The sequence below is a fragment of the Lissotriton vulgaris genome, chromosome 10 (genome assembly GCF_964263255.1).
Source record: "Lissotriton vulgaris chromosome 10, aLisVul1.2, whole genome shotgun sequence".
Taxonomy (NCBI): domain Eukaryota; kingdom Metazoa; phylum Chordata; class Amphibia; order Caudata; family Salamandridae; genus Lissotriton; species Lissotriton vulgaris.
Genome location: NC_141698.1, coordinates 15,797,611 through 15,821,691, shown reverse-complemented (window position 1 = coordinate 15,821,691; position 24,081 = coordinate 15,797,611). Strand labels below are relative to the sequence as shown.

The window sequence follows — 24,081 nt, the reverse complement described above, 5'->3', positions numbered from 1 at the left end:
GATCTGGTAACAGCGCTAAACCACCCTATGCCGTGTATCGTGTAGACAGACTTCTTAAAGGAGGCGGTGGTCTGGCCGCCATCTACAGGGATACCTGTTTTGCCATTTTTAGGTTGAGCCTGGGCAGTGCTACGCTGTTCTGCGAGGCGTGCTGTATTCAGGTATGGACCAGAAGCTCCGCCCATATTTATTATTGGCTTGTGTCATTGTCCACTGTAAACTGTGGCTTTTTTCATTGGTCAATAGGCTTTGCAGTTCCTCCTTGGTACCGCCTTGTCTTATTTTGTAACCTGCCATGGCAACACCTCCTGTTGTGTGTGTTGTTACTCACTAGGCTTTAATTACTGCCTTTGAGCACTATTTTCTCAAATCGGTTTGTCCTGTCTGCTCCCTCTTATCACTCCTAACGCTTTAAAAAAATATCTTTGTAGCATGGGTGCTGAACGCATGTGCAATACAACACGTCTCACATTTGCGAGAGTTTAAACTATTGGCATTGTAAATAACAATGCCCTTTATTTATCTGTTTTAAAAACAACATAAATAGAAGCCATTGTCATTTGCAATGCCAATAGCTCAAGCTCTCATAAATGTCAGACCTATTGCATTGCAAATGATTGTTGAGCCAGCCTCCAGGCCAGCTTGCGAGGTTTTGACTTTTAATATCAAACTCACCAAAACTCAATCCTTTAAGGGGTTATTAATCTATTGACCACTGGACAATACGAATACTTTTGTCCGGTCAATAAGCTCTCTTTTGGAATCTGGCTTATTTACTAACAATGTGACTATATTAGGAGGTTTCAACTACCTTCTGGAAAGCCTTGATGATAAAGAAATAGAGGAACTTACTAACACACTGGCTTGTTTTGGTCTAACCCAGCTGGTGGATGGCCCGCTCCTAGTGTCGGAGATATGCTGGATGGGATATCTTTAAACAATCCCTCCTTAGCACCGGTGAGCATTGGCCAGTGGCGTGGACGGACCGCCAGACAGTTATTTCTGAAGTAAAAAATCTCCTGCAATGGAGTAAAATCTCAAGCATGGAATAAAATCCAGGAGGAGTAACTAATCCAAAGTCTTGAGCAGGGCCAGTTGGATATCATACAGGACCTGGATTTAGCCATCACCTCTTATCGAGAATGGTTGTCGTTGGCAATATCTCAGTCAGCTCCACTTAAGTCTATCGGCTCGCATCCGGGTAAACCTCTGCACCCTGGCTTTATGAGAATCCTCGCTTGATGAGACAAGCACGTAGAAGACAAGAACGGAGATGGTGGAAGGAGTATACTGAGGTAGAAAAGAAATATATAAATCAGCTGTGAGCAGGTATAAATCTAAAAAAAATCAAGAAAATTCTGGCTACTTCACACAAAAAACCGAGCTAGCAAAAATATCAATCATAGAACTCTTTCTCGTAGTCTCTATGATCGCCGTAGTGCCAGGTAATAACAAATTAGACAGCGGTCAGGGATTCTCCAATCCACTTGTAAATTTGTTTCTTGAGAAAGTTGAGCAGGTTTGTAATTAATTTGAGAACAACTACAACTGCATCCAGGAAGCTAATAAACATCACCAGGGAGGTAGGCCAAGCCCTTTTCTCCAAGTGTTCCACATTGACCCAAACCCAGGTTTTGTCGTTGATTCATGGTGGCAGGTCAGGATCAATTTTTGATCCTTGTCCTCCTGCCATAATCAAGTTAGCCACTGAAATTATTGCCACTCAGCTAACAAACATTTTTAATGCCATGTTTAGGAAAGGCAACTTCCCAAAACAGTGGAAGGTTGCCTCCATTGTTCCGTTATTGGAAAAACCTAGTTTAAATTATACCAATTCCAGTAATTAGCGACCTATCTCCGGTTGCCCCTTGCTGCTAAATTAGAAGAAAAGGAAATAAACCGGCAATTGGCAAAAATGTATTTAAAATAACCAGTCATTAGATGACTCTCAATTCAGTGTCAGAGCCTGCCACAGCACTGAGACAGCCTTAATCAAAACTACAGAAGAAAGAAGGATGAGTATTGATCGAGAAGGTATGGCTGTCCCGGTCCTACTTGACTTATACGGTCGACCACATTTTGTTGGTCGACCAGCTCCGGGCCGTAGGTATTGAAGGAGCGACACTCTCTCTATTAAAATCCTTCCTATCGGATCAAACTCAGATAGTGGCCCTGGATCCGTATGTTTCAGACACCTTTTCTCTTCCATACAAAGGCCCACAGGGCTCTTCCATCAGCCCGACGCTGTTTAATATTCATGTCCCCTCGCTCGCTCCCCTATCATCTGGCTTTGATTTTACATCCTACGCAGATGACACATAAATTGTGGTATCAGTGACGACACAGGATATTGATACAGGAGAAAGATTTCAAAAATGCATGTTAACAATTAACAACCGGATGATAGAAATTGTCTAAAAACTAATTCAGGTAAGACAGAGGTCATCTTGTCGTGAACCAGCCTATATTTTGGTCCCTGTCAAAGTTGCCAGAGGAGTTAGGTTCGCTCACGGTCCCAGTTAAGAAACCAAAAACCTAGGAGTCATTATGGACAGTAAAGTCACCTTTAGAGAACAGGTAAATGTTGTGATCTCATCAGCATTTTACACTTTGTGGACTATCAAGAAAGTCCTCAATTTCATCCCAGAAGAAGCCAAGGCCGGTGGTTACTGCCCTGACCATATCCGAAGTTGATCACTGTAACGCCGCTACCTAAATATGCAGAACCAACACCTGAATAAATTGCAAATTTTGCAAAACGCCGCAGCCAGACTGTTCATGAGAATTCCCAAGTTCAAGTCAGCCACACAAGCTATTTGCAACCTACACTGGCTCCCTATTTGACCACGCCCTAAATTTAAGGCCCTTTGCATTGCATGCAAAGCTCTGCATGGAGGCGGGCCAGCCTATTTGAGACAACGCTTTAACAATAATAAGCCATCCAGATACCTGCAGTCTTCAGGAGCAAATAACCTGCCCATTCCCAGGATTCACAGGACCAACTGAGGAGGTAGAAGCGTTGTCCTGGGCACAGCCAACCTCTGGAAGGAACTGCCCCCTAATATCAGAGGCATGCCTAGCTTACTAGCATTCAGAAAGGCACTTAAAACATGGCTTTTTGTTTAAATCAGTGGCCGAATCCTAGCTTATTTTTCTGCACCAGCGCCTCGACACCTCCCGGTATTTGCGCGCTTAAGAAATTTCATTAACATCATATTCCATAACATGCTTTCTGGTATAAAGTGAGCGCAAATATGTCTTGGCCAAATGACTGTCAGTTGTTGCTGTCATTGCAGGAGGGCAATCGTCCGCACTCGCCCCTACTCAGATGAGTGGTTGCCCGGGAAGCGATTGTAGAGAAATGTCACAAAGGTAGCGCCTAGATTAGAATACACAGCTTCAGCACTATTTACACTACCCAGATTTGGCAAATTGAAAAAAACAAAAAGGTGTGGTATGTCTGATGCCCTCTCCTACTGCTTTCCTGTCTACAAGGGTCCTGCAATATTCAGAAAAATAGGGCCGCTGAGAGGTGCTCATGCAATACTATTCTCTAAATGTGACGGTTCAAAACAACAGGAAAGAAATCGGGGGAAGAATTTCAAAATGGCATATTTTGGTTCCATGATCCCAATTCTGGCCACTCGACTGCTCTTCATATGTTTTATTGAGTGGGCAGCAACAGTACTGATGCGTTTCGGCCTTTCCAGCCTTACTCAGGGTGAATATTAAGTCCTTTCTCATTTTTATGTACAAGTGCAATACCAAAAACAAAGGATTGACCTGTGTCCCTATGTCTTTCTGTATCGCTATGTGTCACTATTTGTGTCTGTTCTTTCGCTCAAAAGTCCCAAATTCCTACCCTGTTCCCCTCTTTTCCGTCTCCACCCCCTCCTTGGCATTTTATGTTTGCTAATGATCTTTTTTCCCTTTGTAGAGCTCCCCCCGCAGATCCTGACCCCAGACAACCTGCAGTATCAAGCGGTAGAAGGAATGACCGTATTTATGAACTGCTCCTCCTTTGGGGCCCCAGTGCCCACCATCCAATGGTAAGAGAGCACACAGGTTGTGGTACGCGTCTGCTTTTCCTCTACACCCTACCATGGCCGGTGCTACCACAGCAAGGCCCTATGGGCCTCACACGATAGAGGGGCCATATTTGTTCTTTTTAACAAAAAATGCCCTTTTGCCAGGTGAGGGAAACCAACACATGGCCTTCCCATGGGCTCCGAAATTCCTGCCCCTGATCTTGTATACTAGAGCCCATGAGAACCAGGTTACCACCCGTGCATTGTTTGCCCACCCTGTATATAGTCGTGGCGACCCGTCCCCTATGTCACCGTCCTCTGACGTCCTCCGTTGCCACCACCACATATGGCCAAGCGACATAGGTTGTGAAGTTTGTTATTTCGCGTTGTGTGAATCTAGCCAAGAGGCCTCCAGTGCCCACATTCGAACTGACCAACTGCAGAAACAATATAGCGCCTTTATCCCACCATTAAAGCGCTCGAGGTGCACCTCCTCTTGCTTATCTTCTGCTTTCTGCATTAATATTGCACCCCTCACTGAATGAACCACTCCATTGGTCGACAATCATCAGATTATATTATCTGAAGGAGTAAAATATATTGCTCTTAACTTCTAAAGACAGAATATTTGGATCCTGTTGGGGCCCCCGTCACGGGCCCCCATGAGTGCCCACCAAATGTGAGATGCAAAGTGCAGGCCGCTCTGTAGCCCACCCAGCTCAGCTTCTAGGCCTTGTTCTTCTTCGCAACAGGTTGGACGGACAACAGGAAGAGGTTCTACAGAAGGAGCGTCACTTCCTGCTGACCAACGGCACCCTTCGCATCTCCGACGCCCAGTGGGAGGACTCTGGTTCCTACATGTGCGCCGCCAGCAACGACCAGGAGACCGTCTACATCACCGCCACCCTCAGTGTGAAGAGTGAGTATGCCCCCCAGGGGTCTGCAGTGAGGACCACCAGGGGTGTGGACTGTGGAGGGGAACCACCAGGGGTCTGTAGGGAGGACCTCAAGTGGTTAGAAGTGAAGACCACCAGGGTCTGGAGTGAGGACCACCAGGGGTTAGAAGTGAAGACCACCAGGGTCTGGAGTGAGGACCACCAGGGGTTAGTAGTGAAGACCACTAGGGTCTGGAATGGGGACCACCAGGGGTTAGGAGTGAAGACCACCAGGGTCTGGCATGGGGACCACCAGGGGTTAGGAGTGAAGACCACCAGGGTCTGGAATGGGACCACCAGGGGTTAGGAGTGAAGACCACCAGGGGTCTTGAGGGAGGACCACCAGGGCCTGGAGTGAGGACCACCAGGGGTTTGGAGTGAGGACCACCAGGGGTCTGGAATGAGGACCACCAGGGGTTAGGAGTGAAGACCACCAGGGTCTTGAGTGAGGACCACCAGGGGTTAGTAGTGAAGACCACCAGGGTCTGGAATGGGGACCACCGGGGTCTGAAGTGAAGACCACCAGGGTCTGGAGTGAGGACCACCAGGGTCTGGAGTGAAGATCACCAGGGGTCTGGAGTGAAGACCACCAGGGGTCTGGAGTGAGGACCACCAGGGTCTGGAGTGAGGACCACCAGGGGTTTGGAGTGAGGACCACCAGGGGTTTAGAGTGAAGACCACCAGGGGTTTGGAGTGAGGACCACCAGGGGTTGGGAGTGAAGACCACCAGGGGTCTGGCGGGAGGACCACCAGGGGTTAGGACTGAAGACGGAGTGAGGACCACCAGGGGTTAGAAGTTAAGACCACCAGGGTCTGGAGTGGGGACCACCAGGGGTCTGGAGTGAGGACCACCAGGGTTTGGAGTGAGGACCACCAGTGTCTGGAGTGAGGACCACCGAGGGTTAGGAGTGAGGACCACCAGGGGTTAGGAGTGAAGACCACCAGGGGTCTGGAGTAGGGGTGGGCGCAATTTGCATAATCACGTTACGCAAATCTCCGCGAAACAGTAAAAAATCTCCGCGAACATGCAGAAATTCCGCGAACACGCGGAATTGCTTGTTCGCAATGCTTTATTCCTGTTCGCAATTGCTGTTTGCGTGCTCGGGGGGGAAATATCTCACGAACAAGCATTTTGAGAACGTGAACAAGCAAAAAAATTCACAAAGTCACGGAACGCAGAATTTTGGGCAATTTCGCGTTCTCCGTGGAACGCAGAATTACCCAAATTCTGCAAATTCCACGAGCGGAACGGAATTTACTACCCAGACATAGTCTGGAGTGAGGACCTGAACCCTGAGCTCTGTCTAATCAGAGATTAGCTGTTGACTGACCACAGCATGGTGTATCAGTCTTCACAGAGATGACACTTGTTTCACTCATTTATTTGTGCACCGCAAACTAACTGGCTTCTTTAGAGTCCCATCTGCCCTGTCCCATCCACTCTGTCCCATCCGCCCTGTCCCATCCACTCAGTCCCATCCGCCCTGTCCCATCCACTCAGTCCCATCCGCCCTGTCCCATCCACTCTGTCCCATCCACCCTGTCCCATCCACTCAGTCCCATCCGCCCTGTCCCATCCACTCTGTCCCATCCACCCTGTCCCATCCACTCAGTCCCATCCGCCCTGTCCCATCCACTCTGTCCCATCCACCCTGTCCCATCCACTCAGTCCCATCCGCCCTGTCCCATCCACTCTGTCCCATCCGCCCTGTCCCATCCACTCTGTCCCATCCACCCTGTCCCATCCACTCTGTCCCATCCACTCTGTACCATCCACTCTGTCCCATCCGCCCTGTCCCATCCACTCTGTCCCATCCACCCTGTCCCATCCACTCTGTCCCATCCACCCTGTCCCATCCACTCAGTCCCATCCGCCCTGTCCCATCCACTCAGTCCCATCCGCCCTGTCCCATCCACTCTGTTTCATCCGCCTTGTCCCATCCACTCTGTCCCATTCACCCTGTCCCATCCACTCAGTCCCATCCGCCCTGTCCCATCCACTCAGTCCCATCCGCCCTGTCCCATCCACTTTGTCCCATCCGCCCTGTCCCATCCACTCTGTCCCATCCACCCTGTCCCATCCACTCTGTCCCATCCGCCCTGTCCCATCCACTCTGTCCCATCCGCCCTGCCCATCCACTCTGTCCCATCCGCCCTGTCCCATCCACTCTGTCCCATCCACCCTGTCCCATCCACTCTGTCCCATCCGCCCTGTCCCATCCACTCTGTCCCATCCGCCCTGTCCCATCCACTCTGTCCCATCCACCCTGTCCCATCCACTCTGTCCCATCCACTCTGTCCCATCCACTCTGTCCCATCCGCCCTGTCCCATCCACTCTGTCCCATCCACCCTGTCCCATCCACTCTGTCCCATCCACCCTGTCCCATCCACTCAGTCCCATCCGCCCTGTCCCATCCACTCAGTCCCATCCGCCCTGTCCCATCCACTCTGTTTCCTCCGCCTTGTCCCATCCACTCTGTCCCATTCACCCTGTCCCATCCACTCAGTCCCATCCGCCCTGTCCCATCCACTCAGTCCCATCCGCCCTGTCCCATCCACTCTGTCCCATCCGCCCTGTCCCATCCACTCTGTCCCATCCACCCTGTCCCATCCACTCTGTCCCATCCGCCCTGTCCCATCCACTCTGTCCCATCCACCCTGTCCCATCCACTCTGTCCCATCCGCCCTGCCCATCCACTCTGTCCCATCCACTCTGTCCCATCCACTCTGTCCCATCCGCCCTGTCCCTTCCACTCTGTCCCATCCACCCTGTCCCATCCACTCTGTCCCATCCACCCTGTCCCATCCACTCTGTCCCATCCACCCTGTCCATCCACTCTGTCCCATCTGCCCTGTCCCATCCACTCTGTCCCATCCACTCTGTCCCATCCACCCTGTCCCATCCACCCTGTCCCATCCACTCTGTCCCATCCGCCCTGTCCCATCCACTCTGTCCCATCCACCCTGTCCCATCCACTCTGTCCCATCCGCCCTGCCCATCCACTCTGTCCCATCTGCCCTGTCCCATCCACTCTGTCCCATCCGCCCTGTCCCATCCACTCTGTCCCATCCACCCTGTCCCATCCACTCTGTCCCAGTGTCCCATCCACTCTGTCCCATCCGCCCTGTCCCATCCACTCTGTCCCATCCACCCTGTCCCATCCACTCTGTCCCATCCGCCCTGCCCATCCACTCTGTCCCATCTGCCCTGTCCCATCGACTCTGTCCCATCCGCTCTGTCCCATCCACCCTGTCCCATCCACTCTGTCCCATCCACCCTGTACCATCCACCCTGTACCATCCACTCTGTCCCATCCACCCTGTCCCATCCACTCTGTCCCACCCACCCTGTACCATCCACTCTGTCCCATCCACCCTGTCCCATCCACTCTGTCCCATCGCCCTGTCCCATCCACTCTGTCCCATCCACTCTGTCCCATCTGCCCTGTCCCATCCACTCTGTCCCATCCACCCTGTCCCATCCACTCTGTCCCATCTGCCCTGCCCATCCACTCTGTCCCATCTGCCCTGTCCCATCCACTCTGTCCCATCCGCCCTGTCCCATCCACTCTGTCCCATCCGCCCTGTCCCATCCACTCTGTCCCATCCGCCATGCCCATCCACTCTGTCCCATCCACTCTGTCCCATCCGCCCTGTCCCATCCACTCTGTCCCATCTGCCCTGTCCCATCCACTCTGTCCCATCCACTCTGTCCCATCAACTCTGTCCCATCCACTCTGTCCCAGCCGCTCTGTCCCATCCACTCTGTCCCATCCACTCTGTCCCATCCGCTGTGTCCCATCCTCCCCAAGTGCTTTGAATCCATGGGTCCCAGCATTACACAGTCAATTAACAGCACACACAGGGACTCCTTTACTCTACGTCTTACACAGTGACTTAGCAACACACACAGAAATTCTCAGTGTCTCAACATTCCACAGTAACTTAGCAACACCATGAGGGATCTCAGCATTACACCTGGCATAACTGCAAACATAGAGGCGGGCATATTTACAACAGAATGGAGAAGTGTAGCATGAAGCAAATATTGCTAACGCCCCGCTTCTCCATTTTGAAAAGGCAGGGATGTGGCGTATTCACAAGAATGCGGCGCACCCCTGCGTGTCCCCTAGCGCTGGCTCTGAGTTCAGCTGCCTAGCGCCAACGCAGGCACCCTGCCACCATAGTGCAGGGGTGTCTGCGATGGGGGAAATGATTGTTTATGTGCAGGAAGGTCTCGCTTCCTGCACATAAACGATCATTCATGGCATTTATAACATGTATGTGTGCGGCTTAATGCAGCACACATGAAAAACGAGGCGTTAGAATGGCGCAACGAGGAGAAATATTATTATTTCTTCTTGTTTTTGCAGTTTCTTGCATAGAAACAGTGAAATGCCTTAATCGATTGTTTATGAGCAGGAAGGTGTCCTTCCTGCACATGAATAATCATTAAATAATGGCGCTTTGCTACTTCTAGGTGGGCTGCGGAGTTAATATAAAAGTAACAACGAGCCATTAACGATCCTTCACATAAACAATCCTTCCCTGCAACGCAGGCGCCCTTGCACCATGGTGCACGGATGCCTGCAGTGGGGCTAGGCAGCTAATTTTAGTGCCAGCGCAGGGGAAAACACAGGGATGCACGGTATTCTTGTGAATACGACGCATCCCTGCGTTTTGAAAATGTCAGAGCGCGGCGTTGCCAAATTAGCCGCAGCGCCACGCTCCGACATTTCCTGGTAAATATGTCCCAAAGTGAGTTACCAGCACATGTGTAAACACACTCACTGCTTTCTCTGCCTTCCAGATGCCACCAGGATCATCCAGCTGCCCGAGGACTTGAGGGTGAAGAAGGGCGAAGAGGCCAACTTCGAGTGCCTCGCCCTCTTCGACCCCTCCTTCAAGAAGAAGAGCGTGACCTGGAAGATGAACGACAGGGAGATTAAAGAATCCCCAGAAAGTGACAAGTACGAGGGGGGGGTTGAGTGACAGATGCCACGCGTGTGCTGGGATGGATAGGTGATAGGAAGGGGGTGCTGGTACATGGAGAGCACGACTACTGGTGGAGAGCAGTGGCGGCGAAAGAAAGCCGTTCATGCCTCTATGAGAGATATGCGTAGCACGCATAGGACTGACAGGGCACTACTAGAGCATCCTTGCACTACTAGAGACATATAGCACTGACAGGGCACTACTAGAGCATCCTTGCACTACTAGAGACATATAGCACTGACAGGGCACTACTAGAGCATCCTTGCTGCACTGGAGACATATAGCACTGACAGGGCACTACTAGAGCATGCTTGCACCACTGGAGACATATAGCACTGACAGGGCACTACTAGAGCATGCTTTCACCCCTGGAGACATATAGCACTGACAGGGCGCTACTAGAGCATCCTTGCACTACTAGAGACATAGCACTGACAGGGCACTACTAGAGCATCCTTGCACTACTAGAGACATATAGCACTGACAGGGCACTAAAAGAGCATCCTTGCACTGCTAGAGACATATAGCACTGACAGGGCACTACTGGAGACATATAGCACTGACAGGGCACTACTAGAGCATCCTTGCACTACTAGAGACATATAGCACTGACAAGACGTCTCTGAGAGATGCTTGCACCACTGGAGACACATACCACCGACAGGGCACTATTGCGGGATGCTTGCACCACTGGAGACACCTAGAACGGACAGGGCACTACTAGAGCATCCTTGCACTACTTGAGACATATAGCACCGACAGGGCACTACTAGAGAATCCTTGCACTACTAGAGACATATAGCACTGACAGGGCACTATTAGAGCATCCTTGCACTACTAGAGACATATATCACTGACAGGGCACTACTAGAGCATGCTTGCACTACTAGAGACATATAGCACTGACAGGGCACTACCAGAGCATGCTTGCACTACTAGAGACATAGAGCACTGACAGGGCACTACTAGAGCATCCTTGCACTACTAGAGACATATAGCACTGACAGGGCACTACTAGAGCATCCTTGCACAACTAGAGACATACAGCACTGACAGGGCACTACTAGAGCATCCTTGCACTACTAGAGACATATAGCACTGACAGGGCACTACTAGAGCATCCTTGCACTACTAGAGACATATAGCACTGACAGGGCACTACGAGAGCATGCTTGCACTACTAGAGACATATAGCACTGACAGGGCACTACTAGAGACATATAGCACTGACAGGGCACTACTAGAGACATATAGCACTGACAGGGCACTACTAGAGCATGCTTGCACTACTAGAGACATATAGCACTGACAGGGCACTACTAGAGAATCCTTGCACTACTAGAGTCATATAGCACTGACAGAGCACTACTAGAGCATCCTTGCACTACTAGAGACATATAGCACTGACAGGGCACTACTAGAGCATGCTTGCACTACTAGAGACATATAGCACTGACAGGGCACAACTAGAGCATCCTTGCACTACTAGAGACATATAGCACTGACAGGGCACTACTAGAGCATCCTTGCACTACTAGAGACATATAGCACTGACAGGGCACTACTAGAGCATCCTTGCACTACTAGAGACATATAGCATGGACAGGGCACTACTAGAGCATGCTTTCACCACTGGAGACATATAGCACTGACATGGCACTATTAGAGCATGCTTGCACAACTAGAGACATATAGCACTGACAGGGCACTACTAGAGCATCCTTGCACTACTAGAGACATTAAGCACTGACAGGGCACTACTAGAGCATGCTTTCACCACTGGAGACATATAGCACTGACAGGGCACTACTATAGCATCCTTGCACTACTAGAGACATATAGCACTGCCAGTGCACTACTAGAGCATCCTTGCACTACTAGAGACATATAGCACTGACAGGGCACTACTAGAGAATGCTTTCACCACTGGAGACATATAGCACTGACAGGGCACTACTAGAGCATCCTTGCACTACTAGAGACATATAGCACTGACACAGCATTACTAGAGCATGCTTGCACCACTGGAGACATATAACACTGACATGGCACTTCTACAGCATGCTTGCACTACTAGAGACATATAGCACTGACAGGGCACTACTAGAGCATCCTTGCACTACTAGAGAAATATAGCACTGACAGGGCACTACTAGAGCATGCTTTCACCACTGGAGACATATAGCACTGACAGGGCACTACTAGAGCATCCTTGCACTACTAGAGACACATAGCACTGACAGGGCACTACTAGAGCATGCTTTCACCACTGGAGACATATAGCACTGACAGGGCACTACGAGAGCATCCTTGCACTACTAGAGACATATAGCACTGACAGGGCACTACTAGAGCATGCTTGCACCACTGGAGACATATAGCACTGACAGGGCACTACTACAGCATGGTTGCACTACTAGAGACATATAGCACTGACGGGGCACTACTAGAGCATCCTTGCACTACTAGAGAACTATAGCACTGACAGGGCACTACTAGAGCATGCTTTCACCACTTGAGACATATAGCACTGACAGGGCACTACTAGAGCATCCTTGCACTACTAGAGACATATAGCACTGACAGGGCACTACTAGAGCATCCTTGCACTACTAGAGACATATAGCACTAACAAGGCACTACTAGAGCATGCTTTCACCACTAGAGATATATAGCACTGACAGGGCACTACCAGAGCATCATTGCACTACTAGAGACATATAGCACTGACAGGGCACTACTAGAGCATGCTTGCACCACTGGAGACATATAGCACTGACAGGGCACTACTAGAGCATGCTTGCACTACCAGAGACATATAGCACTGACAGGGCACTACTAGAGCATCCTTGCACTACTAAAGACATATAGCACTGACAGGGCACTACAAGAGCATGCTTTCACCACTGGAGACATATAGCACTGACAGGGCGCTACTAGAGCATCCTTGCAGTACTAGAGACATATAGCACTGACAGGGCGCTACTAGAGCATGCTTGCACTACTAGAGACATATAGCACTGACAGGGCACTACTAGAGCATCCTTGCACTACTAGAGACATATAGCACTGACAGGGCACTACGAGAGCATGCTTGCACTACTAGAGACATATAGCACTGACAGGGCACTACTAGAGACATATAGCACTGACAGGGCACTACTAGAGACATATAGCACTGACAGGGCACTACTAGAGCATGCTTGCACTACTAGAGACATATAGCACTGACAGGGCACTACTAGAGAATCCTTGCACTACTAGAGTCATATAGCACTGACAGAGCACTACTAGAGCATCCTTGCACTACTAGAGACATATAGCACTGACAGGGCACTACTAGAGCATGCTTGCACTACTAGAGACATATAGCACTGACAGGGCACAACTAGAGCATCCTTGCACTACTAGAGACATATAGCACTGACAGGGCACTACTAGAGCATCCTTGCACTACTAGAGACATATAGCACTGACAGGTCACTACTAGAGCATCCTTGCCCTACTAGAGACATATAGCACTGACAGGGCGCTACTAGAGCATGCTTGCACTACTAGAGACATATAGCACTGACAGGGCGCTACTAGAGCATGCTTGCACTACTAGAGGCATATAGCACTGACAGGGCACTACTAGAGCATCCTTGCTCTACTTGAGACATATAGACCTGACAGGGCACTACTAGAGAATCCTTGCACTACTAGACACATATAGCTCTGACTGGGCACTACTAGAGCATCTTTGCACTACTAGAGACATATAGCACTGACAGGGCACTACTAGAGAATCCTTGCACTACTAGAGACATATAGCACTGACAGGGCACTACTAGAGCATCCTTGCACTACTAGAGACCTATAGCACTGACAGGGCACTACTAGAGCATGCTTGCACTACTAGAGACATATAGCACTGTGAGGGCACTACTAGAGCATCCTTGCACTACTAGAGACATATAGCACTGACAGGGCACTACTAGAGCATGCTTGCACTACTAGAGACATATAGCACTGACAGGGCACTACTAGAGCATGCTTTCACCACTGGAGACATATAGCACTGACAGGGCACTACTAGAGCATCCTTGCACTACTAGAGACATATAGCACTGACAGGGCACTACTAGAGCATGCTTGCACTACTAGATTCATATAGCACTGACAGGGCACTACTAGAGCATGCTTGCACCACTGGAGACATATAGCACTGACAGGGCACTACTAGAACATTCTTGCACTACTAGAGACCTATATCACTGACAGGGCACTACTAGAGCATGCTTGCACTACTAGAGACATATAGCACTGACAGGGCACTACTAGAGCATCCTTGCACTACTAGAGACATATAACACTGACAGGGCACTACTAGAGCATGCTTGCACTACTAGATACATATAGCGCTGACAGGGCACTACTAGAGCATGCTTGCACCACTGGAGACATATAGCACTGACAGGGTACTTCTAGAGCATTCTTGCACTACTAGAGACCTATAGCACTGACAGGGCACTACTAGAGCATGCTTGCACTACTAGAGACATATAGCACTGACAGGGCACTACTAGAGCATCCTTGCACTACTAGAGAAATATAGCACTGACAGGGCACTACTAGAGCATGCTTGCACTACTAGATACATATAGCTCTGACAGGGCACTACTAGAGCATGCTTGCACCACTGGAGACATATAGCACTGACAGGGCACTTCTAGAGCATTCTTGCACTACTTGAGACCTATAGCACTGACAGGGCACTACTAGAGCATGCTTGCACTACTAGAGACATATAGCACTGACAGGGCACTACTAGAGCATGCTTGCACCGCTGGAGACATATAGCACTGACAGGGTACTACTAGAGCATTCATGCACTACTAGAGACCTGTAGCACTGACAGGGCACTACTAGAGCATGCTTGCACTACTAGAGACACATAGCACTGACAGGGCACTACTAGAGCATCCTTGCACTACTAGAGAAATATAGCACTGACAGGGCTCTACTAGAGCATGCTTGCACTACTAGATACACATAGCACTGACAGGGCACTACTAGAGCATTCTTGCACTACTAGCGACCTATAGCACTAACAGGGCACTACTAGAGCATGCTTGCACTACTAGAGACATATAGCACTGACAGGGCACTACTAGAGCATGCTTGCACAACTGGAGACATATAGCACTGACAGGGAACTACTAGAGCATGCTTGCACTACTAGAGACATATAGCACTGACAGGGCACTACTAGAGCATGCTTGCACCACTGGAGAGTCTTACGGGCCAAAGCTTGCACCGCGGTAGACATTAGCAATTGCAGAGTGTTACTGGGGCAATCTCTCATCTCTGGAGACATTCAGCACTGGCAGGGCATTATTGAGGGGAAGCTTGCATCACTAGAGTTGTACAGCACTGACAGGTCATTACTGAGGGAGGGGGGTCAGACAGGTCACAAGGGTGAAGTGTCATAGTCCTTGCATGGAACAGCTGAGCCTTGGAGTGCACCCTGAGTGATGCTGGAGGCGGGGCCAGCATGGACCCTCTTGGTCATTCTCTGCCGCCCTTTCCCTCAGTGACTGACCCCTTCCTCTTCCTGCAGGTATTTCATTCAGGATGGCACATTGACGGTCTACAACGTCGACTCCGAAGACGAGGGCATCTACACCTGCGCTGCCCAAAGCCCGCTGGACCTGGTGGAGGAGAGCGCTGAGCTGGTGGTCGTCGGTGAGTCCTGTGGTCGGGAGATGCATGGAAGTGCCTTGACGTCTAGCTTTGAAGCACTGCACACAGTTTCTAGACTTGTATTTCAAGCTGTCGGTCTATCATCATGCCCCCTTCTGGTGTGTTTGCCGACTGCTTATCACACACCTGCACACACGTCTGCCTCCTCTCTGCCACATGTGTTTAATGCCACAGCATCAAGTACAATAATAGCGCCTGGCAAAAATATTCAGATGCATGCATCAACCTTTTTTGCGAGTGCAAACGGTGCAATTCGAAAAAATCGGCCACTTGCGCCCGCAAAAAGAGCTTTTGCGATGCATCAAACTGTAAGGCTCTCGCAATTTAAGAACTCACAATGTATTGTGTTTTCTTATATTGCGATTGCATTTAAGGAATCGCAAAAGCCTACATGGATGCATGTGCCTCATAGTGTCCTAAATATAGTTTAGAAAAGTGTCATCACATTGGGTGAAGAGTTTCTATTATTAACTCCCAGAGGGAGACATCGGTGCAAACAACGTCTAGTAATAATTGTTAGTTCAGGCAGTATTCTGAGTAGTGTTTTGATACCCCACTTTTTGAGTAGGACTCTCTCCCCTTTCGCGAGTGGAGGCATCTGGGCGTCTTAGCTGTTTCATTCAAATTAAATACCTCCTCTACTCCGGCCTCTTCGGTGCTGCTGCGCAGATGGAGTCAGTAATTTGTGTCAATCAATATATACCTACTACAAGCAGCCCCCTGTGGGTGATAATCACGCAATCCATGTGCCTAAATCCATCAATGCTGTTACTACAGTCAGGGCTTTGCATTCTTTAATAATTAGTAACAGCAGTAGGATTCTGCGTCCCACAAATCCAAACATCCCCCGTACATGGAGGGTGTAAGATCTGACAGATGCCACGTCAGAGCTGCTGGGGCTGGACTGACTCCAGGAGCCCTCTGTCCTTCAAGGCACAAAGATATCAGAATTCTCCATTGGAAGCTCATATCTCATAATCTCTTCTGGCCTAATCCAGCTAAGAGGGGGTTCTCTTGGAAGCCGTCGAGAAGGGGAGCCTCGAAACTCATTTTCTGTTTTCTTTTCTCTGTGGCTCTGATCATGTGACGCCAGTCGTCTCTGAGAGGACAAAGTCCTTCTCTGCTTTATCATCTCAGGTCTGTTGGGTTCGTATTCACTTTTATCCTAAGCTTACCTCTGTGACGCTCGTGTCCATGACACACTGGATGCTTTACCTTCTTATTCACTTTGCTGTTGTCGCCTTATTATCCAAAGGTCGGTGCCGTTATATTTTATAATTTGTCTATTTGTTTCTGGGCTTGTGGTGCACCTCGAAGCTCCGTCAGCCTCCACCTCTTGAGCTGTGTGAGTTGTAAACAAGTTAGAGAAAGATACTAGGCAGGATGCCAGCCGCTCACCGGCACCTCATTGACCGGCATGGACTTGGACGTCAAGTCTCCCTTGCATAAATGTAAATGTAAATTGATACTTGTATAGCACACTACTCACCCGCAAGGGTCTCAAGGCACTTGTACGAATACCGCTGTGGAACCCATCCCGGCTTTCCCTGTGAGGCGTCCACTCCTGGGCACCCCCAAGGTGGAGGCCTGGCATCCTTAGCGTTGTGGGGGCCGTTGTGGAGATTAAGCAAGCTATTGCCCAGAGTCACACTCCGTGATTGGAATAGGCACCGAGGCGAGAATTATCAGGTCCTTGGAATTTTGAGCCCAAGACCCGCCGAGGCGGGAATTGAACCCTGGTCCCGGCCAGACCTCTGCATCAGGGTCGGCCGCTCTAACCATTGAGCCACACTTCTCCACTTCATCACAAGCATCGAGCAGGCGACGACCCCGGCTTCCGCCCATGGGCTGCAGGTTGACCTGCTTGTCCGATAGAACATCAAAGCGAAAAGTATTGTGTGGACAGAATATTCTGTCAAAAATGTCCAGGACCAAAATACAGAGAAGGTGAATGCAAATTGGCAAGTATCGATTTACTATTCCTAACTTCACGTTCCTGCTGTGAAGATATGTCAAGATACATATATGTGGAGTTATATATAGTAGTAAAACTTTCCTTACCCATAGAAACTTACCTTCACAATATTTTTATCTTCAATATTCTTGACACAATATTTTGTCCACAAAATATTTTTTACTTGATTTTTGTCCTAATACAAGTTAACCTCACGGTAGCTTGCAGCTGGTGTCTCGTGGGCCCTGTGGCTGCCACTCGCTGCTGCTCACTCATCGTTGTCTCGGCCACTTGCAGCTGGTGTCTCGTGGGCCCTGTGGCTGCCACTCGCTGCTGCTCACTCATCGTTGTCTCGGTCACTTGCGACTGGTGTCTCGTGGGCCCTATGGCCGCCACTCGCTGCTGCTCACTCACCGTTGTCTCGGTCACTTGCAGCTGGTGTCTCGTGGGCCCTGTGGCTGCCACTCGCTGCTGCTCACTCATCGTTGTCTCGGTCACTTGCGACTGGTGTCTCGTGGGCCCTATGGCCGCCACTCGCTGCTGCTCACTCACCGTTGTCTCGGTCACTTGCAGCTGGTGTCGCGTGGGCCCTGTGGCTGCCACTCGCTGCTGCTCACTCATCGTTGTCTCGGTCACTTGCGACTGGTGTCTCGTGGGCCCTATGGCCGCCACTCGCTGCTGCTCACTCACCGTTGTCTCGGTCACTTGCAGCTGGTGTCTCGTGGGCCCTATGGCCACCACTCGCTGCTGCTCACTCATCGTTGTCTCGGCCACTTGCAGCTGGTGTCTCGTGGGCCCTATGGCTGCCACTCGCTGCTGCTCACTCATCGTTGTCTCGGTCACTTGCGACTGGTGTCTCGTGGGCCCTATGGCCGCCACTCGCTGCTGCTCACTCACCGTTGTCTCGGTCACTTGCAGCTGGTGTCTCTTGGGCCCTATGGCCGCCACTCGCTGCTGCTCACTCACCGTTGTCTCGGTCACTTGCAGCTGGTGTCTCGTGGGCCCTATGGCCGCCACTCGCTGCTGCTCACTCACCGTTGTCTCGGTCGCTTGCAGCTGGTGTCTCGTGGGCCCGGCGGCCGCCACTCGCTGCTGGTCACTCACCGTGGTCTCAGACACTTGTGACTGGTGTCCCGTGGCCTTGGACAGTCATGCACTGCAGGCCTGTATGGAACTGTGGGGGTGCACAGTCAAGGTTGAGTCAGAAGGAGCTAGTGGCTTTCAAGCACTCGCCTTGCATTACACACGTAACTGCAGCCAAGGACGTCATTGTGCTGTCGACCATCAACTATGAACAATTAAAAGGATTAATTACCAGGCAGGGCAGCGGTGGGACAGGAAAAACAAACGTCAGCTTCCGGGGTGGAGAGGAGAGCTGATGTCATAAGGTGAGGTGTGAAATACTGGGTGGTCCAAAGGCCAGTGGTGCTCTGTGGGGAAACCTTTGGGTTTTCTGGGCAGCCATAGGGAAGTTTCAGGTCTACTGCATTGCCTGTTTACTTCCACTTTATCTAGCTTGCAATGACACAGCTGTGTCCTGCCCTCACCCCTCACTGGCCCCTGGTGCATGGCTTTACAACTCTGTGGGCATCAGCACAAAACAGTTCTTTAAAATCCATTAAACCAAAAAACACTGATCACACAAGAGCACAAGCCCCACCCACCTCCAAGGAGGGGATTCGGGTGCCAATACACAGGTCTATCAAAGGTGCAGAGTTGGTCTGCCCACCAGGAAGTATTGTAGGATAAGGCCAACTCGGTGCTCGCCGCTCTCACGTCAACGCCGGGGTTTGAATGTGCTACTTACTGCCCAGAGCACCAACAGGACAATTAAGGGGGTTACCAGAATAATCCTGTGTGATCCTGGACATTAATATTCTCGAGAGAAAATGTGTTCTCTATAAGGATGAATCATGCTTTCATTCTCAACTCTACAATAGAGACACCATTCACTATTGGAGAACAAACGTTTCATCGTACGCACTTAAATTTCCTTTGCTTTAGGATTTAATGACCACACGGTAAATGTATATTAGTCAAATACTAAATATTGTACATGAACACAGACAACCCGGACATTAATACATAATTGACACTTATTGACATAGTTCTCACTTAAATCTTGAGATCCTTGTGTGTTTCGTTCACTTGAGTGTCTCGAAATCAATTTTTCAGACACTGTCCCCTCTTATGGTGGTTCTCACAAGGTCCGAAACTTGGCCCACTTGGCACCTTATGGGACTAAATGAGGCCCTTGGGTGCTCAGTAAGAAATCCACAAGCGTTAAATGTTTTCACAAATTTAGGAACTCCACTTGTTTAAGTTGGTCAACACGTTTCGGCCTCCTTACTCTGGGCCTCTTCAGGAAAACTCACAAGGATTTATTTAATTTTTAAAATCCACCTTCAAGTAAACAAACATAATGCTAATTGAGTGCATCAAACATTTACGAAACGACACATAAACATTAATTGGTTAATTAATTGATTTAAAATATACCTAATTTAGTGTATCAACAGTTTCCAAAAAACTATGTATACACTATGTTTATAGTGTTAGATGCTGCATTTCTCTATCCTCTTTATACAAGAAGTTTAAAAAAATTGTCATTTTATTTCATCTTCCTAGGCTGCTGATACCTGTTCTCGAGCGCCTGGAAACTCTATAGGTAGCCATGTGCTATATAACAACTAAATAATAATCATATTTTTTAATTAATTAATTAACGAATCAAACATATACCTAATTGAGTGTATCAACAATTACCAAACTATGTATATATATGCATATATTCATTAATTAATCATGTTCAGTGATAGGCAGGAACTTGTATGGCATGAAGAGGTTAAATCCCCAGCCCGCCTGACATCTGCAGAATTTCAAAGTAAGGTCCTGAGGCCAGTGGCCCGCAGTTGTGATATTTACAGGCGGAGGGACAAAAACTATGTCAGAACAGCATTTAACACCGCTATGCAACGATGAGGCAAACTTTTAACACTGGTATCACTGCGCCACTGTCTCCCTTTAGCTCTCATGTTCGTAGCCCTACTCCCCCACTGTTCTTGGGGAGAAGTGTAACGACAGTAGGGAAAAGGAAACTAAACACTTAGGGGCAAATTTACAAGCCCCTTGTGCCACTTTTGCGTCACTTTTCTCATGTTAAAAGTGACGCAAAAGTGGCGCAAAGGGCTTGTCAATCTGGCCCCCGGCCTCCTGAGATGTTCAAGCTCCTGAGAGGCAAGGTGCAGCAGTGTCCTGAAGATGGAAGTGGGGTAAAAGCCACTACATTCTCAGGGGTTTATTTACAAGTCCCTTGCGCCACAGGAGCATCACTTTTTCCCATATTAAAAGTGACGCACCAGCGGCGCAAGCGGCTTGTAAATAAGCGCCTCGGGTTCTTTTTGAAAGGTGGGGCGGTGTATCTACATCACATATCACACCTTGACTTATTTTCTCTGTAGATCACCCAGCACCCCCCAGAGACCTGGAACTGACCGACCGCAGAGACCGGGGGGTGACGCTGACCTGGCTGCCTGGAGACGACAACAACAGCCCAATCGAAGGTGAGAGGCAGACGCCATCTTGGTTTTGGTACCCACTGTCCCCTAGGATGCGTGGGTTGGTCTGTGTCAGACAGCATTGATTCCTAAAAGTCAATTTGGGCCTCGTGTCTCTAGGATGCCCTCTTCCTCAATGGTGGGAGAGAAGGTGCAGAGGGGTGGCAAGCCTAGAACAGAGACCCACCCAAAGATCAGAATGGAAACCTGTTTTAACCCTCAGATTCAGTGACCTGTTTCCCAAGGGTAAGAAGAGGCAGCAGGTAGATAGATAGATAGATAGATAGATAGATAGATAGATAGATAGATAGATAGATAGATAGATAGATAGATAGATAGATAGATAGATAGATAGATGGATGGATAGATGATAGATGGATAGATAGATGGATAGATGGATAGATAGATGGATAGATGGATAGATGGATAGATGGATAGATGGATAGATGGATAGATGGATAGATGGATAGATGGATAGATAGATGGATAGATAGATAGATGGATAGATAGATAGATGGATAGATAGATGGATGGATAGATAGATAGATGGATGGATAGAGTGATAGACAGACAGACAGACAGACTGACTTACCTTAAATATACTTACTTTGTGTGGTAAGGGCACGCGTGGTAAAGGCGTACCACTTAATAAACATGCATAGAGACATGGGGCAGATGTGACCCTTGAGCTCCTGTTTCCTTGAGGCTCCATCACCAGTACCCTACAACATGTACATTTTATATAGGCCTGCTACTAATCCAATTAATGCGGGGTCTATTTAGAAGAACATGGCATACAGAAAACATGACATGGTCTCCCTTACATAAGGAGTCCAATGCCAGCTAGGACAGAACAGATACAGTTTTTATGTTTGTCAATTAAAAAAACACACACGCAACTTTTTGTGTCTTGGGAAAGAAGCTATCATTACGAAAACAAAACAATTTCCATTTATACTATTATTGTATTAAATGCAGAGGTGCAACACTCCGCATATTCTATCGCCAAACAATAAATGAAAGTAATTGAGTGACCCAACGTATGCCTAAGTGTTACATAGTGAAAAGCATATTCCAACAGGTCAAAGGAAAGCTTGCTCACAGTTCATAAGCATCCAACAAAAAACAGTCTCAATAGAAACCTCAATTGAACTATTAATCACTGCAAAGTATTAGTAGATTTCCTAAAGGTATAACATGTGTGCACTTTTTCTGTTATTGATTAGTTTCAGATCCTAAGATAATTCTGCGTCTTCTTTTTCTGTTATCAAGTAGGTGTGGGCGGAAAATCCGTTCCGCTCGCGGATTTTGCGGATTTTCGGGAAATCCGCAATCCGCGAGATTTGCGAATTTCCCGCAAAATCCGCAAATCCGCGAGCAGCGGATTTTGCTCGCACTGCTCGCACTGTTCGCGTGAGTTCGCGCCCCGCGAATAAGTGCAAAATTGCAGAAATACGATTTTAGCAAAACTGAAAGTAACTACTTACCAGGTTCAAAAGTTCAGGCACATCATTAGTAGCCATTTCCTGTAGTGCTTCCTGAGGGGCCCCTCCAGAGTTGAGTTGCCAGTTGAAACTATTATGTGACCCTGCTCTGAACCTCAGAATAGTTACACATATGCCACAAAGGTCCTGAATTACAGCTAAGGGAGACAAGCAGGAGCCAGGCTGGAAGTTAAAATCCATTAATCAGCCCCTAATTCATTATTGTCAGTTGGGGCAGGGCAGGTGTTGTAACTAATTTTGCAACAATGAAAGCACTTAGCAAGTGCAAAAGATCACTAATCAGGGCGCACTAAGGAAGCAGGTGCCAGCTAAAAAAATATTCTGTGACACATTAATCAGCCCCAAATTAATTCAGGTCACTTGAGGCAGGGAAGGTGTGCTTTGCTTTGCCGAAAATAATGTACACTGGACAACCAGAGGGTGTGATGATGAAACAGAGGGTGGCATGGGTGGGCCAGAGGGTGGCATGAGTAGTCAGAGAGTGGCAGTGGTGACAGAGAGTGGCAGTGATGAAGAAGAGTGTCCCAAACAGGCTGGACACGTAGAAACAACAAGTTCGCAAAACTTGCGACCCGACAGGTAAGTTCGCAAATTGCGAAATTGTAAAAACCCTCGCGAACTGGCAGAAACACGGGCGAACACAAAAAAAAAAAAAAATCCGCAAATTCGCGGGAATTCGCGGATTTTGCGGATTGCGAATCCGCAAATCCGCAAAATTCGCGAACGCGAGATCCGCAAAATTCGCTCATGCCTATTATCAAGCTACTTTTACTCTTGAAAGGGAGGATGGAGTTTCTCTAGGAAAACGCGTTAAATGTTTTCCACACACACTTTCTCAACTTTCTGTAATGTACATTTAAACAGAGTGTTCATACACTTGTACCAAGTACACCTGCCTTCTAGGCAGCACCTGTATGGTTATATAAAAATTATGCAGATGGTTCTTGTTTGTAAACTTACATTTATAATTGCAAGAATGTGGCCACCATGTTTCAGCAGCAGTATGTTGTCTTTTTTTTCCCAATTTTAATTTCCATGGCATATGTTTGCAATAACAACACCACCTTGCACATCTTGCAAAGGCCAGACATATTGGCTTTGCTAGTGCTTGTTTGGAATCAATCTGCAATAGGTGAAAAGAGGAAATTATTTCCCCATTTTTGAGTACGAATTGACCTTTTAATTAATTATCCTGCTTACTTAACATAGCTGGATAATTGAAGGCAACCTATAAATCACGTACTACACTACAGGACCTCATTAATTCAACATCTCTAGAAATTATTCCAGTAATATGTTCTTGTGTTTTTTAATTTATTTTTATTTTTTATTTTTTTCAGCAAGGTCGACTCTTTATATTT

General features: G+C 48.5%; 1 protein-coding gene across 5 annotated transcripts in view; it reads left to right on the top strand.

Annotated features, from left to right (window-relative positions):
• Positions 1 to 24,081, top strand: part of L1CAM (L1 cell adhesion molecule) — a 603,152-nt gene that overhangs the window by 537,669 nt on the left and 41,402 nt on the right. For all 5 annotated transcript variants that reach the window (XM_086940236.1, XM_086940234.1, XM_086940237.1 and 2 more), the window contains 5 exons: positions 3,938 to 4,049; positions 4,781 to 4,947; positions 9,775 to 9,934; positions 15,562 to 15,686; positions 21,120 to 21,221. In XM_086940236.1, the coding sequence (XP_086796362.1) occupies positions 3,938 to 4,049; positions 4,781 to 4,947; positions 9,775 to 9,934; positions 15,562 to 15,686; positions 21,120 to 21,221 (666 nt within the window). The remainder of the gene's footprint in view (positions 1 to 3,937; positions 4,050 to 4,780; positions 4,948 to 9,774; positions 9,935 to 15,561; positions 15,687 to 21,119; positions 21,222 to 24,081) is intronic.